This window comes from Protopterus annectens, chromosome 10.part0 (assembly GCF_019279795.1).
Source record: "Protopterus annectens isolate FY-2018-M chromosome 10.part0, PAN1.0, whole genome shotgun sequence".
Classification (NCBI taxonomy): Eukaryota; Metazoa; Chordata; order Ceratodontiformes; family Protopteridae; genus Protopterus; species Protopterus annectens.
Window position 1 is genome coordinate 1,793,230,529 of NC_056744.1, and position 18,141 is coordinate 1,793,248,669.

At 40.9% G+C, this 18,141-nt stretch overlaps 1 protein-coding gene across 4 annotated transcripts in view; it reads right to left on the bottom strand.

Moving 5' to 3' along the window:
• Nucleotides 1–223: 223 nt before the first annotated feature.
• The window catches only part of RUSF1 (RUS family member 1), a 261,474-nt gene continuing 243,556 nt past the window's right edge, over nt 224–18,141 (bottom strand). For 3 of the 4 annotated variants that reach the window (XM_044086627.1, XM_044086629.1, XM_044086628.1), the window contains exon 15: nt 224–7,154. In XM_044086627.1, the coding sequence (XP_043942562.1) occupies nt 7,060–7,154 (95 nt within the window). In that variant the 3' untranslated portion in view covers nt 224–7,059. The remainder of the gene's footprint in view (nt 7,155–18,141) is intronic. The other variant, XR_006366764.1, reaches the window with a different exon arrangement.

The window sequence follows — 18,141 nt, forward strand, 5'->3', positions numbered from 1 at the left end:
CATCCCAGAGTTGGCTAAAACCTAGATCCAATCACCTATTCTCCACTATATCATCATTTACTTCCACGTCTCCACACAAGCTAGCTGGCATTTCTTCATTTTGTGTCTTCAGCAATTCAAGATTTTCTTTCATATAGTGCAGCTACTTTTGAACACATTTACTGACTCTGGAGTACAGAAAGTGTCATCTGAAATACTTCAGAAACATAAACAGTCACCATGATGAATTACACAAAAAAAACTTTAATTTGTTCCCATCTACTGGACCTTGAAAACAGCAATGAAGTTGCATGTATAGGTTATACAGGTTTGAAAGTCTGATAGAAGTAGCAACATTCAGCAATAACATTTTCAATGAGCACAACAGAATGAAATCACATTTAACACACAAAATTAAACTAATTCTTAATACAGTAAACTTGATACTTTTTTGGTTGCAGTCTTGTGAAAGCAGGCATGTACACAGATCCTGACAGTGAACAGACTCCTGAAGTTTGATGCAAAGTTCAGTGCTTTTATGTGTTGTATAAAGATACAAACAAAGCATCCTATTCTAATTAAGTGCTTAACAGCCTGCTAATACAGCTTTCGTGTTTCTGCTTCAATCCACTCTGGGTTAAATTTATCTTGCTGTGGTCATCTCTGCTCATCAATAACCAAAGGCACAAAAGGTTGATGATGGACAGTATGCCACCCTCAGCCAACATGATAAACACATATTTCCATGAAATAGTCCCATGCTAATTAACAATGCTGGTAGCTGTAAAGGAAGCAACACCACTTCATATAGAAAAGGAAACAAACACTGTAAACTTTAATGTTCTGCATAAACCAATGCAACTCACCCATTCACACACAAAGCAGAGAGACCTATACAAAGGTTTACCTTGTTGTAGCCCATAGTCCCAAAGATGCCAGTACAATGACACTAGTTGCACAGTGCCATGTGTGTGCATGTAGCTGTGTTTGTATGGAAGGAGGACAGAGTCACATTTCAAAATCATAAGAGTCTGCACTGATGGCCCATGTACAGGTATCCTGGCTAGGCTATAAGCACTGCTTAACTAAAGGAATTACCTAACATATAAACTGCTTTTTTTCTGCAAGAGCTGTGCCTCAGCACACTGAAAGTGTATACGATATCCTGACCAGTGTAGTATATGGCCCACTTCAATGATAACTAGTGCCACTAGTACCCCAACACCTTTCTAATATACTTCAGCCTCTGAACACCAATATGCCAGCAGACCAGTTCTCTCCCAATTCAAATTTTCATAGTGTTTTTTTAATTTGTGCAGCAATAAATGAGTAAACCAAGCAGGCTGAAACTTAAGTGTTCTCAGTGCAATTTTATGTTTTACAAGCTTCAGTGCCTGCATGAGAATAAGCACTATTACATAGGTCAAGGGAAGCCCCACCAAAAGCCACTTTTCTAAACACATGCCTCATGGTAAATTCAGCAAGCTGGTAGTGTAGCCATGTGTGGCCATAAATTCAGACAGTGACAAGGTCCACTATGATTAACATTTCCATCTTGGATGGCCATGCTAAGCTCCCAACTTTATGTTGAATCCTAAACAAAGGTCACAGGAAGCGTAACCAATGAGGTTCCACAAAAGCAAGGAGCTGATTAAAGCTGACCTTCAACCTACACACCTGAGCAGGAATGGAAGATCTAACCTGTTCTTTGGGACTACAGACATTCCCTCATCACCCATATTCTTCACACCCAGTATATACTCAGTCAGCCATCCAACAAGAGGTGCCTTATAACAGCCATGACTAACTGCTACAACCAACATCTATTACTAATTAATCAAATCACTCCCAGAAAGATTAAGAAGCAAAGTCTTCTGCCACACTTGTCTCACATTAATTAGGGTGGCTTTGCAAAGTCACTGTGGCATAGTGAGGCAGTTCATCCTGCAGCCCATCCCCGCTGGTTCTCCCTGACCTAGAAGCACAGAATGTGTATCATTTGTCAGACTCTATGTCTAGCAGTTGATGCTGTACAAACAATGCACCTGTATTCTGGTCTCCACCTGCAGACAGCAGCCTAGGAATGGAGCACGGACTCCGATCCAGCAGACCTGGGTTTGATTAGTTGACCAAGCAGTACTGGAGCTAGCTGGGTATAGGCAGGAATGAACAGGGAGGACCTGCAAATGCCATCCAGGGAAGAAAGTCAAGAAGCATTTCACATGGCAAATTACATACTAATTCATCCCTGGTGCAGAATGCAGGTCTAATGGAAGCTATCCGCGAGGGGCTACATCACCAACAGAAACAAGCGATGGCCCAGCAACTGCACCCATTTCATGTCCGCTGGTGCAGCATGTACGCAGTACACACTGGGCACATTAGAGTACATAGTAAAAAAATACCCTGATGGATATGTGCATGAAGGTGATGTCATAATCAACTGCCATTCAGTCAGGAACGAACAGGCATGACTCACAGTTTGAGGTAAGATGTCACCAAGTATGGGAAGTCAAAAAAATAGGGTAACCGTTTGAAATTTCAAGCTTCGTTAGTGCAAGTCCCAAAAAAGCAAGACTGAATGAACAAAAATGTAGACTTACATACACTAAATTTCTTGGAATACTCTCGTTTCTCTGAAGTGATCTCAGAATTGTTGTATATAAGTTGGGGGGGTGCAGGGACACATGCTCCATGAAAAAACAACTCTAAAAGGAAAGAGCTATGTTTAATATTCACTGTTCTTCTGTGTTTTCAGCCTTTTTTTGTTCCAGTCTTCGGCCTCACTATTACAGCTCTTGACATTTCAATACGGAGCCAAAAACAGCATGTATATACAACTGTGAAACAACATTCTGTGACTTTAAATATGATACTGGTGAAGAATGCTGAAGAAAATGCAGCCCGAGCCCTACATTTAAAATGCACATCAAATGTGAAAATGGTTCAAAAGCAGGCACAGCAGCAGCAAATGAGCTGCAGCATTATACCAGACATGAAACAAAAGCCTGCCAGAAAGAGAATTTAAAAAGTAAATAAACTTATCAATCAGAGTCAGGCACATCTCTTCCGCAGCTTTATTATATCATCCCTCAGAGGCTTTGGTGGATTAGAATTATGAATAGCTTCATCCTACTTTTTTGTCAGACTGCTCCCCCCCATTTCTTTTATCTCTGGGAAAACTGATACAGTATGAACATCCAGGTGATTAGCAGTGCAAAGTAAGACCTTCTTTTCCACCATACCACCACTACCAGCCATGCACTGCAGTGCTACAGTCAAGGGTCGAAAAGGAAGGCTCTGTGATCATCTGCCTTACATGAGGCAAAGTGTCTGCTAAACCACAATAAAGACACATTGTTTGCGCAGCAAGTACCTGATGGATGTCACTGGATGAGTAGAGTCTAGACAGCATGTATATTGTGCCTTGGTGTTCCATGCCAATACTGCTGGCTAGAAAACTAGATCCAGACATTTCTGGCCAGTGATAGGGCTATAGCTCTGATATCTGCAAGTACTGCCTGCCTGGTCATTAATATCTCCCTAGGGATAACCCCCTACACTGCTCTGCCAGACGTACAGTTGGTGACACTTTTAGCTACATTTATAATGCATCTCATGCTGTAGATGCCTGCCTGCTCTAACAAATAACTGAGGCCAAAAGGAAGCTGCTTCTTACCTATTTATGCATTTCACCTGCCCCCAAGTACAGGACTCACGAAGGCGTTTCCTACTTCCATTTTACTTTATCTACTCTTACAGTACAGGTTGCAAGGCAACCCCCCCAGCATGCATACAGAGGGTACCCAAAATTTCAAGTTCAAACCATCGTTCTGATATGTCATGATGCAGTCCACCTCCCCCACTCACTCACTGCCCAGAAACACAGATACAACTATCTGATGAAACTGATGCCCCTGCCCAGAAACAGCTATCTGATGAAACTGATGCCCTTGCCCAGAAACACAGATACAACTGTCTGATGAAACTGATGCCCCTGCCCAGAAACACAGACAAGACTATCTGATGAAACTGATGAATACATGCAAATAGGAGGAAGGTGCACTTCAATAGCTGGTGCCAGTGGTTGGTGCAACTACAATCTGAAGCTAGAGGTTAAACCATACTCTTTTTAGCAGCATTTTCTAGCAGAAATAAATGTAATCATACTTATTTTTTCAACTATACATCTTTGGTTTAAAATATCAAAGTGCTCATATCTCGTTTCATGCATTTTATTGTTCCACTGAAATATAAAGAAAATGAGATTCATTATAAATTCTGCTCTGTGTGGCCAGGCCAGCCCCCCCCCCCCAAATGCATTAAATATCTTGGTGCATTACTGTGATTTTCCTAAAAACCATATTCTAAACCTTTTCTGACACAACCACAACATGAACCCAGATAGAAACCTATATTTTACTGGTTGTCCACAATGCCCTGACCTCATCTTGTTGGTTGTGTCCTCAGTGTAAATAAGAGACTGTCAGGTCTTCTCCTAACTTGGGAGACAAACTTTGGTGCCTCATAGACAGCGTTAGTGGTGGTTCGTAAGTATATAAAGTCTTATCTAGGATGATCTCCTCTTTCCTGCAGTACCAAAGCAAGCATTCAGTGTGTCATATGTGTCCTTTACGTGCCAGCTGTTCAATAACCCACATCTGGTTTTGAACTCAGGTCACTGGCACAGCACAAAAAAAGATCCAGCACTAAAGGTAGACTGGCTCAGGATTTGTATTATGTTATCTGGGCTGGCAGGACATGGTGATCACTTGCATCACCATAGTCAATGCAGGATTCCTGAGGAGCATGTTGTGAGAATGTGACACCATGGGCTTTTTCCACATCAGAGCAGGAGGGAAGAATTATCAGAGCGGCAAACTCTGTTATGTCAACATCAAGGGATGATGGAAGAAATACCAAAAAGGGCAAATACTGTGCTATGTCCTAAATAAGGGATGAGGGACAAAATACCTGCAGGGGGCAAACCCTGGGCTTTATCCACATCAAGTGATGAGGAAAGAAATACTTGGGGTGTGGTTTAAAAAAGTCCTTGTTGTCTAAATGTGGATCTCTGAACTGTGTGCTTTATGGACAGAACACCACTTCCTCTACATGAACAGATGATGTAGATTCTCTGAGTAGAGACACTCCTAAACAGATGTAATGTTCTCAAATGTGATGTCAGGAACTGGGCTTCACTGCAAGATCCCGGTAGCTACAAAAAGAGCTGCTGAGGGAAGGAATGAACATGTGAGTGACAGCACTCTTTATCCGGGAAAGGGAATGAAGCAACTGAGTGGGAAGTACTGAGAACTGAAGTCGGGGATCAGAAGGGCTGACCTTCACAAATACACTGCTTTCAAAATGGGGGGGGGGCAATCATCCAAGAAACAGTTTTTTTTTCTTGGTAGGGGTCAGTGTATTTCAGAAAAAAAGAATAAAATGAGCATCATAGACAGTTCTTTGCCCCTTTCTCTATGACAATTTTTTCACCTGTCCCTGAAGGAGAATGGAGAGGCTGTGAAGAAGGGACTGACCAGCATTCAAACAGCTCTTCTTACCTGAGGGGATTAAAGGGTAAGCTGGAGGGAGAAATGACCAATCTAGGAATAGCTGTCCTTCTATGACAGAAGGAAGAGGTGGCTAGGAGGGAAAGAACTGACCATTTTAGGGACAGGTTGTTCTTCAATGAGAGGAAGAACACATGGTTGGGAGGGAAGAACTGATTGCTTCAGGGACACCTCTTATTCCTTGCGGGGAGGATGAGAAGACAAAAGGGAAAAAGTGACCACTCTAAGTCCAGGCTCTCCCTCTCTAAGTGAGTGAAGTGACCAATTTGGAGGCTGTTCTGTCTTTTTGAGGGGAAGGAGGGCTGCCTGGGATGGAAGTGACCACTCTGGGAACTGTTCTGTCTTTCTGAGAGGAAATAGGGATGCCTGGGATGGAATGGACTACTCTGGGGACTGTTCTCTCTTCCTGAGAGGAAGGAGGGGTGCCTGGGATAGAAGTGACCACTCTGGGGACTGTTCTCTCTTCTTCAGAAGAAGGGGTGCCTGGGATGGATGTGACCACTATGGGGACAGCCTTTCTTCTTTGAGGAACAGAAGGATAACTTTGGGATCTGTCTCCCTACCCCGTGAGACAGCACTATGGCAGCAGTGGAAGGAGTGGACCTTCCTATACTGGCTGTGTTTATAAGTTCAAGATCAGCATAGATTCTGTCTTGTTAGTGGCAAAAGGACGGCTCTGAGCTGTCTCACAAAGAACCATAAAGCGGATATGCATAACATCATTTCATGCTTACTTTGAAGAACAAAGGACCTTCCACCATGGACTAAATAATGGGTAACAGTCCCATCACTATCAATCCCCAGTTTCATACTGGAAAATGATGCCACTCGGTCTTGCTGTCTGCTAGAACATGAATATTCCTACAGGGGGATATCCACTGATGAATGAAACCTCCCCAACAACACGAGTGCTCATTTACCAGGTGTAACCACTGCAGTAGCTTGTTGGATATTGACGGGACAAGAAGCAGTACAGGCTTAGGTGCACTAATGACAAAGTTGGACAGGGAGCAAGGGTGGAATAAAATGGGACAATGGATTTTGAGGGACATGGCCCTGACAAGGCAAACTCATTGGGTAAAGGTGCATTGTGACAGAAACAGCACAATAACAACATAACAAGTGGGTAGCATTGGCCCTGTGTGTATTACTGCATACATTCACATGTAAGAAAACTGACATTTATTTGCAGAAATTTGTCGGACTCAGTCATCTCTCCATGTTATCCTCACCATGGCAGGAGGAGGAGGATGGATGGAATGTGACAAGTTCTTGGATGACATCAAAGGAATAATGAGATTCGGGGTGTAAGGCTTCGTCACCAAGGTAACTGCCACTGAGGGAGCAAAATAAAAATGGGAGCTCAGGGAGGAGTTATATGTTAGTATTTCCCCCAACCCTACAAAAACAGAGCAAGCAGTCTTCTGGTAGGAAATGTGTCGATAAGGCACACTAGCAGTGCAGTGTCTACAGTGAAGTCTCTTCCTCTAGCCTCTTCGCTAAACCATTACTGACTCTTCTTGTCTTCGGGGTTTTGGTTCAGTCTCCATTCGTCAGCATCCAGATGGTTTCGATCTGTCACCCAGCCAGCTAAACTCAGACCTGGAAAGAGAAAACACTTGATTGGTGCCACATACCCAACTTGCACAACAGAAAGTTACTACAACATCATTATGTTACTGTTAGAATGCAAGATTTCATGGTCTTTATAATCTACAAGTTTGCAGGAGGTATATTAGCGCTCACACTTAAGAATGTGCCTGTGCTGAGAGTATAGCTATACTACTACATCACCATGTACTGCACTCATAAAATATAGATGTACAAAAATGTAGTGAAACAAGAACCTCATACAATAATTCTCAAACTATATATATGTGTGTGTATACACACACACACACACATATATATATATATATATATATATATATATATATATATATATATATATATTTATTTATATATATATATATATATATATATATATATATATATATATATATATACATACACATATGTGTATGTGTGTGTGTATGTGTGTGTGTGTGTGTTTGTGTATATATATATATATATATATATATATATATATATATATATATATATTTAAAAATGGGTTCGGGAATAAAATCCTAACTACAACGCAGGAGAACTGGGATTGACTAATGGCTTGGGCATCTGAAGCATTGGCAGAGAGAGATGGGTATGCTCATCTGGGGGAGGGGGGCCTTCATGTAGGTGCTTAGTAAAGGGAAGCACAGTCCACAGAGGGAAGTAGCCCTCAGACAGAATAGATGAATATGGGCATGGGGAAATTAAGGTAGGTTATTACATAAAAAAAAATCTCCCCTGGCCAAAGAAATCTCCAACATGGCCCACCCAGGATATTCTTAAGATCCACACTGGCCACAGCTCTGAGTTGGAAAAAGTCTGGGGTGGAAAGCGAAGCTGGTAGTCCCAGCGATAGATGGTGTATTGGGATGGCTGAAAAGTATGAAGCAAAAAGGAGGACAAATATGCATTTAAAAATGCAGCATTATATAACCAAACTATGAACAGATCACAGATAAGATCACAGGATGTTACTAGGCTATTGGCCCTAGGGCCTTTACAAGCCTAGCCATGTTTTACCCTTGTTTCCCTCATAGGATGAGAGAAATAGCCGAAATTAGCATGTAAATTTATGATCAGCACCAACTGCCCCTATCCAAGAGGGACAGAGGTGAAACTCCCAGGGTGACTTTACAGTTTCCAATTCAATTGTCCAAGTTACACCTAAATAGGGTCACTGAGGAGTACTGTTTAACTTGAATTGGGAGTTTGTTCTAGAGGAGTGGCAGCCTCTGGGAGACATATCTGTCTCTCCAGCAGGTCCTGTTTATGTTGCATGCTAGGTTAAGGTTTCCAGAGTGAGTGAGTCTTGTCCCATTAGATTTGCAGACATGCAGCATTTCCATTAAAGCAGGGTCTGAGACTACTCCGTAGACCAGGCACAAGTCACTTCTAAACAGTCTATATGATACAGAATATAGTGACAGTGTATTCCGTTTGACTGTCTGTCATGCAATGAAGACCTTGAATTTTTTTGGTGAGAAACCTGTGAAGTCTCTCCAGATGCTGCAGGTCTCTGGTGAGGTACATACAGAAGAGAGCACTGTACTCTATTATTGCTGTGATGAGGGACGAATACAGAGAATTTATAACCTCCTTCATTTTGGATGCTGTTCCCTCACTTACGAGACGGGCAATGTAAAAGCCTTCCACATCACTGTGGACACATGATGATCTAAGTTAAGGCTGCTATCAACCTGCATTCCCAAGTCTCTTACCACTGGGTTTGAACTTGGGGGAGTATTGTTAATGTTGTATTTTGCTGGGACATCACCTTTACTGAAGGGGGATAATAATACAATTTTCTGCATTATGTTTGAGTTCGTGTCTTTGGCACCAATCATTTGATTGTGTAAGTCCTTTCTGCAGTACGGTGACATTGTTTTTGGTTTCAATGACTGCACCCAGTTTGCAGTCATCAGCGAACTTGGTAAGCCACAGGCCATCTATTTTTGCCTGAACTTCTGAGAAACAGATTCCAAACAGAAATGGACCCAGCACAGATCCTTGTGTAATACCACTAGTAACAGGTCTGCTAGTAATATACATCTAAAAATTCAACATGCTATAACTATGTATTGCTCTAATAACAATATAAATACCTGCAAACTGTAAAGAAACATGTTCTTGCACCTCAATGATACTAAATATCTAAAAATGCAATTGTATATCAGCATGGTTCTCACTGACATCTAACCAATGCAGCATTACATGACTATGCATCCCACTGACATTATATATATGTAAAACTGGTGAGTTATAAGATCGGGCCTATCAGTGATATTACAGATTTAAAAATGCAGCATTATAAAATAGTGCATCTCACGAATATGATGTAGAGTTACATGACCGTGTAATATGACCATGCTTCTCACCAATACAATATAAATATGTGAAAATGCAGTTTAATATAACAGTGTACTTCACTGATAAAATATATATTTGAAAATGCAGTGTTATATGACCATGCACCTCGCTGACAGAGTATATATGTAAAAATGCAGTGTTATATGGCCGTGCACCTTGCTGACACAGTACATATGTAAAAGCAGTGTTATATGACCATGCACCTTGCTGACACAGTATATATGTAAAAGTGCAGTGTTATATGACCATGCATCTTGCTGACAGAGTATATATGTAAAAATGCAGTGTTATATGACCATGCACCTTGCTGACACAGTATATATGTAACAATGCATTGTTATATGACCATGAACCTTGCTGACACAGTATATATGTAAAAATGCAGTGTTATATGACAATGCACCTCGCTGACACAGTATATATGTAAAAATGCAGTGTTATATGACCATGCACCTTGCTGACACAGTATATATGTAAAAATGCAGTGTTATATGGCCGTGCACCTCTCTGACACAGTATATATGTAAAAATGCAGTGTTATATGACCATGCACCTCGCTGACAGAGTATATATGTAAAAATGCAGTGTTATATGACCGTGCACCTCGCTGACAGAGTATATATGTACAAATGCAGTGTTACATGGCCATGCACCTCGCTGACACAGTATATATGTAAAAATGCAGTGTTATATGGCCGTGCACCTTGATGACACAGTATATATGTAAAAATGCAGTGTTATATGACCATGCACCTTGCTGACAGAATATATATGTACAAATGCAGTGTTACATGGCCATGCACCTCGCTGACACAGTATATATGTACAAATGCAGTGTTATATGGCCGTGCACCTCGATGACACAGTATATATGTAAAAATGCAGTGTTATATGACCATGCACCTTGCTGACAGAGTATATATGTAAAAATGCAGTGTTATATGGCCGTGCACCTCGCTGACACAGTATATATGTAAAAATGCAGTGTTATATGACCATGCATCTCGCTGACAGAGTATATATGTAAAAATGCAGTGTTATATGACCATGCACCTTGCTGACAGAGTATATATGTAAAAATGCAGTGTTATATGACCATGCACCTTGCTGACACAGTATATATGTACAAATGCAGTGTTATATGGCCGTGCACCTCGATGACACAGTATATATGTAAAAATGCAGTGTTATATGACCATGCATCTCGCTGACAGAGTATATATGTAAAAATGCAGTGTTATATGACCATGCACCTTGCTGACAGAGTATATATGTAAAAATGCAGTGTTATATGACCATGCATCTTGCTGACACAGTATATATGTACAAATGCAGTGTTATATGGCCGTGCACCTCGATGACACAGTATATATGTAAAAATGCAGTGTTATATGACCATGCACCTTGCTGACAGAGTATATATGTAAAAATGCAGTGTTATATGACCATGCACCTCGATGACACAGTATATATGTACAAATGCAGTGTTACATGGCCGTGCACCTTAGTGATACCATATATGTGTGTGAAAGTGCTTTTTTATTGCTTTTTCTTTCTGTTAAAAAAGTAACTTTGTGGACTGGCACTTGTAACTGTATCAGCTGCTTGTCTTCCCCTAGAAAGAGGTACCATTTTCAGTTTGACCATGCAACAGGCTACCAGTCCCATGGTCAATCCTTCTTGCAGTCAAAAAAAGAAAGAGTTACACAAACAGCCTTTACCACCACATCAGGTTAGTGATTTGCCTCATCTGCAGGGGGGGGGGGTGACTCTGCTGGGTCCATTTATTATACTTCAGACCACTCATTTTTTACCCAGGATCTCTCTGGTGTAGCACCTACAGCCACTATGGACAAGGGGTTAGCCACTTCCTCTGTGGCTGTTGGAGTCCCTCAGTGGGCAAGGGAAAGACAGTCTTGTCAGTCCTGGGAGAGGAAACAGGAGAGGTTTCCCTGTTCTGTCAGAAGCTATTGCCATTAGTAATAAGGTTGGCCCAATTTTTCCTGTAAAAACAAAACAGAAAACCAAGCATTTATCTACTCTTCCTCAAACTTCTTTAGACAAGAATAGTTTACTTAGTCTGGCTCAGGGGTTATTTTAGGCTATTGATCCTTCTTGTAAAGTAGTTTCTGGTAAAACAAAGGCCCAATTTTTCCTGTAAAAACAAAACAGAAAACCAAGCATTTATCTACTCTTCCTCAAACTTCTTTAGACAAGAATAGTTTACTTAGTCTGGCTCAGGGGTTATTTTAGGCTATTGATCCTTCTTGTAAAGTAGTTTCTGGTAAAACAAAGATGGAATTCTCTTTCCCTGAAAAGATTCAAGATTCTGATTCTGAAGAGGAAGACATACGGACAGATTCAGGCTTTTTTCCTCAGATTTTGATTCGGACTCAGAGAAGAGCTCAGTTTCTGATTCTCCCTGTGGGGGTTCTCTTTCTCTGAGACTATTGCTAGAATGTGCCAGTGTTTCTGGTGGGAGAAGGTACACTTGTGTACACTTACCATAAATGTAGATGTTCGAGTGTATTCACTGTTGCAGTCATCACACTTAGGTTATCTGCCTGCAGGTAGCCCTCAGTCAACCCGAATACCAGAGTCTTGGGACTTCTGCATCAGATGCTGTCACCTCTTCCATGACGTCAGGTCATCAGGGGTATAAAACATGCAGCCAATGCCATTACATCAGTTTTTCTTGCTCCAAATGTCAGGAGCCCCCAAAATAGGAAGCCATTAAATGGTGTGGAACACCTCCAGGAAAAAGTAAATACCCCTGCCATAGAATATGACCATAAAGATGATAGGCAGAAAGGATAGAGAAAGTCAGGGGGCTGGAGGGTAACTAAGATTGCAACAGTGAATACACTCGAACATCTACATTTATGATAAGTGTACACAACTGTACTATGTTCTTCGTGTTTCACTGTTACAGCCATCACACTTGGGTTGAATCCCAAAGCTGAGAAAGGGTGGAGGCAGTCAAGAACTGTTAGGGCTGGCTAGCAGACCTTGTAAGACTACTGTAGCGAATCCAGCTCTGGATTTAGAAAAAATAGGTAAGTGGTAATGCTTGGTGAAGGTGTGTACAAAACTCCAGGTTGCAGTTTCCAGGATGTCCCTGGTAGGGACTCCTCTGAGAAATGCTGTAGAGGTTGAGGTAGCCCTAGTGGAATGAGTTCTGATCCCCTATGAGGTAGGTTTTCCATGATGCTTGTAGAAGGCATGGATGCAGTGTGCTATCCATTTGGAAATGGTTTGCTTTGAAATAGCCTTGCCCTCTGCCCCTGTAGCAAAGCTGACTAGCAGCTGGTCAGATTTTCTAAAAGGTTTAGTCCTGTCAAGGTAGAACCTGAGCTGTCTGTGCACATCCAAGGAGTGCAGGATCATTTCTACTTTATTCTGAGGATTAGGGAAAAAGGTTGGCAAATGGATGGATTGGTTTAAAGCCACACTGGATACTACCTTCGGCATAAATGATGGGTTAGTCCTGAGGGAAACCCTGTCAGCATGGAAAATAATGAAGGGTTCCACGGCCATTAGTGTCTGTAACTCAGACACTCTTCTTGCTGGAATGATAGCTAGCAGTGAGGTTGTTTTCCAATAGAGGAATTTTAACTCTGCTGAAGCAGCAGGTTAAAAAGGGGGAAGCGTGAACTTCTCCAGTACAAAGTTAAGCTCCCAGGCTGGGGTGGGAGCTCTCCAAGGGGGCCTTAAATTGTTAGCTCCTCTCAGGAACTGTTTGATGAGAGGGTGAGAAAAGAGAGGTGGCTCAGTATTATAACGAGCTGAGATGCCAGAGGCATGAATCTTAATGGATGAGAAGGATAGGCTTCTGTGGAAGCAGCTCTGCTAGGTAATCAAGGATTTGAGGTAAGGTGGGCACGGCTGTGTCCTTTCCTTAAGACCGACTCTAAGAACAATATCTTTTCGACTTTTCAGCATAGGATTTCCTAGTACTAGGCCTTCTGGCTTCAAGGATGACGTCCAGCACTTGTTTGCCGAGGGTTGCTGGTGGTGAATTTAGGGGATAAGCCAGGGTGCAAGGTTTAGGGTTTGCAGCTGTGGATGCAAAATCTGTCCCTCCTGCTGAGACAGCAGGGAAGGGGTCTGATGCAGGTGCCAGGGCGGCACTGCTGTAAGGCTGCGTAGGAGTGGGTACCAGTGCTGGTGTAATCAGTCTAGGGTGATAAGGATTGCCCTTGGCCTGTCCTGCTTGATCTTGAGTAGTACTTTTGAGAGAAGGGGCAGAGGAGGAAAGGCATAAATTGAGAGGTTTTCCCATGTAAAGGATAGGGCATCCACCTTCCAGGCTCTGCTGCAAGGATTCCTGATGCAAAATTTGTTCAATTGGTGGTTTTGGGGGGAGGCAAACAGGTCCACCTCTGGTGTCCCCCACCTGTGGATTAGAAGCTTGAATGAACTGGGTTCCTGTTTCCACTCGTGTGGGTCTAGTAGATTTCTGCTTAAGTCATCTGCCAGTGAGTTTTGTTTGCCTGGCAGGAATTGAGCTTGCAGGTGCACTTGGTTGCTCAAGGCTGTGTTCCACAGGGCCATGGCTAACCTGCAGAGTGGGTAGGAATGAGGTCCCCCCTGCATGTTTATGTACCACATAAGTGTGGTGTTGTCTGTCTTTATCAGGAGATGTCCTGGAAGGATAAGGTATTTGAAGGCTGTCAGAGCATTCCATACAGCTAACATCTCTTTTTGATTGATATACAGGGGAATTTGTCCTGGGCTCCATTTGCCTTGAATGCATTTGCCTGCCATGTGAGCCTCCCATGCATAGTCTGATGCATCTGCTGTCAGGGTTTGGGCGGCGAGGGGTTGAGAGGAAGGAAGTCCCTTGTTGTGGTTCATACCTCTCAACCTGGAAACATCAAAAATCTGGACAAAGCCCATGAAAAATAGGTACAAATCTGTATGCTGAGTAACATAAAATTTGCATACATAATTATGTAACCCCACCCACTCCAGTGGAATTGTGGGATACCAACTTTCAAACGCAAACTGACAACCAAACTATGGCACCAGAGTCCACCTGCAACCATTCCAATGTCCCATTACCTGGCTATTTCACCCCATTTACCATAAACACTAATGTGTGCATACTGTTTTATTTCTACAATTTATTTATTTTACATTTGTTGACCGGGCTAGTCTAACTGGATATATGTCCATTTTCAGTAGAGGCCCGGGGAGAAAAGCTCCAGGAAATAACATATAATGTAAGAAAAAGCATAGAGATAGTCCTATGCAGCAATAATGAAGACATCAAAAACAGTTTTAAACAGCTATAATTATAACAGAGAGTTATATTATAAATTCTATATAAAAATATAGAAGAATACATTTTTTTATTTTTTATTTTTTTATTTTGAACAAATCTTAGTAGGTCTTAGTTTGATAGTGCAGTTATATAATTTATAAGAGAGAAAAGGATATTAAGGTATTTTAAGAAGTTTAGTATTTAGAGAAGGTAGAAGGTCAGAGACAAGAAAATGTTAGTCAGGGTTACAACAGGAGCATAACCAGTGGTTATTGAAGTCGTGTTTTAGATGTCTTTTAAAAAGTGTTGTTTTTAAACAATCATTATTTTGATTTTATTTTTACAATTTATAGCACAATGCACAAACAATGAAACACTAATAGACATCTGCTAAACAAAGCAATATTGTCTCACAATAAAAACAGACTTGGCATTAAAACATCTCTGCCCTTGAAACTCCTCAAATTCATTGAAACAGCATTGAAACCCACACCACATCCAAAGAAAATGCACCTATGCAGCTGTGTCTGTTCATCTAAGTAGTAATTAGTAGCCGTGTCTGTCCACCTAAGTAGTAATTAGTAGCTGTGTCTGTCCACCCAAGTAGTAATTAGTAGCTGTGTCTGTCCACCTAAGTAATAATTAGTAGCTGTGTCTTTCCACTGAGGTAGTAGTCAGTAGATCGATGTGCCTGTTGGTCTTCACTGCGTCTCCTTCACAAAATACTATGTGGATCAATCACATGGGAACAAAAGTCACTCAGAAACAACAGTACACTATCAAACAAATAACTTCACATATTAGGTAGAAAGGAACAAAATGTATGCTTCATTTATTAATCAAAGCTTAGTTCAATAAACAAACATTAGCAGAAAATGTCAATGAGTTAAATGATAGGTGATGGAAAGCACATGCAGAATTGTATGAATATCTCTGCTAGACAGAACAATGATTAATGCCATATTAGATCATATGATTTTTATATATATATATATATATATATATATATATATATATATATATATATATATATATAAAAATGTTCTATTTGTTAATCAAGTAAGCTTATTGGACAAAGTGCCCCTTTTTCAGTGGTAACCCATGAGCAATGAGCAATGTCTGGTTAAGTGACTTGTTCAGTCACAAAGTAGGCAAAGGTAGTTGGAAGGAATCAGGTACCCTGTACCCCTAACTACAGGACACAGTTCACTGACATCTTAAAAAGCCTTAATCCTCTGTTCTGACTACCAGACCGTGTAAAATGATGAAACCAGATGACATTTAAGGCTTACAGGGACTGCATTCAATAACCCAACCTATAATTTTTCCTTCAGCTCCTAAAATCAGTACCTTCTAGTTGTTCTTTGAGCAGTTAAATCAGTTCTACAACTCAGAAAGATGGCTTCTCATCAGCATAAGGGTCATATTATTAGCATGTACTCTAATTATTGCACTCATAGGTTCATAGGTTCATAGGTTAGTACTAGGCTAACTGCCCCTGCGAGCTATTTTAAGCCTAGCCAATTATCCCTTGTGAGACTCAAACCCTGTACCTTGTGTTTGTAAGGCAAACACCTTAACCATTAGGCCACCCTCCCAACCTTTTGTCCTAGGAACTATCACTGGCAAGAACAACAAAGTTGAATGAGTTCACTATGTCAATCCCCATTATCTGTATATCTTACATAGCTGGCTCAGCCCAATGGCATTCCCTTGGGTGCAGCACTAAATACTCCTCTGTCGTGTTTATAAACGTGGACCCTGTTAGTTCTTAAGCATACTTTGTAATAGACAGTCTGCAAAATTAAGTTAGACGTGGTTGCAACGTAGGAGCAGCATCATGGCCAACTGTTCTGATGTTTACTCCATTACCTGCAAAGTACTTCTCTTAACATCTTCTTGTGAAATGAGTTCTCGCTTAAGTGATGAGATGTAATATGTAAGTACTTGCTTTACCTGGCTTTCATATAAACTCTGATTGGTTTCTGTTTGCAAGCATTGTGCTGTGGGATACCTTTCGTCTAATTATTCCTTTAGTCAAAATATTAAAGCTAGGAAAGTGCACCCCCCCCAAAAAAAAAAAGTAAAACTACCATGCAGGGATCAAAACTATTCTCAAAGAAGCAATCAAAACAAAGCTTTACCATAGTTCATCCCCACTTCAAAGCAACTATAGGAGAAAGAGCTTTCATGCCACTGGGAATCATATCCAAATGAGTTTAAAAAACAACCTCAATCAAGACATGTGCTTTTGTGACAATGCTTATCCAAACTTCACTTTTCCATCTGTTTCTGTGTATAAAAAGTATAACTCTTATTTGTTACTGTTTCTGGCTAATAACATTTGATTAGCTCATTTAAATCTTGTACATTTGCATATGATGTTCAGTCATATTACATGTACAGCTTATTCTCAAATGTACTATCTGCATGTTTCTTATGCATTGTAATTAACTGTACTTAGTGTTTTTTGCCTCTATCTTATTTAACTTGTGCTTAGATTTTTCTTTCTATGCCTAGTGCTTGTCTGTTTACTTAAGTATAACTATGTGAATTAAGTATAACTATGTGAATTAATGAATATGTTTTGCTGTCTGAGCCTAGGTCATGGCTGAAAAGGGCCACCAGCTAAATTGCCTATTATTTATTTATCATTTGTTGACCGGGAAAGTTCGACTAGGTTCCACAGAGCCTGTTTTCAGCGGAGGCCCAGGGAGAAATGCTCCAGATGCATGTCTTTGGAATGTGGGAGGAAACCGGAGTACCCGGAGGAAACCCACACGGACACAGGGAGAACATGCAAACTCCACACAGAAGGCACCCCAGCCGAGAATCGAACCGGAGAACCTCTTGCTGTGAGGTGACAACGTTAACTGCTGCACCACTGCGTATTAAACTACTAGTAATAAAAAAATAATAAAATGTTACTGTGTTTTTAGTTTTTTTTTTTTCAAATACAACAGCCCATAGCTGAAAACGGCCTCTGAGTTTCAGTCCACTTTCCTCAAATAATATAAAGTAGCACATATGATGTTTTTGAAATGCTACTTCTGCAGAGTCTGTATTTGCATTTGGTTAGATTCTCAGGAGCAAATGCCACATTACGAACTCTCTATCAGCATCTAATTTTGCCATCAAAATATATTAGTACATTTGGGGGCCTATAATTTTCTATTTTAATTTCTAATTTTTGAGCAGAAACTGTAAATTTACCCGACCGTTTATAGAGCTGTATTGTCTAAGAAGATATGCTCAGCATCTACTGTTTAACTTGAGACAGCAATCCAAACCCTTCATCCATCCATGTGCCTTACATAATAAATGGGAGCATGAGCACCAGACTACATT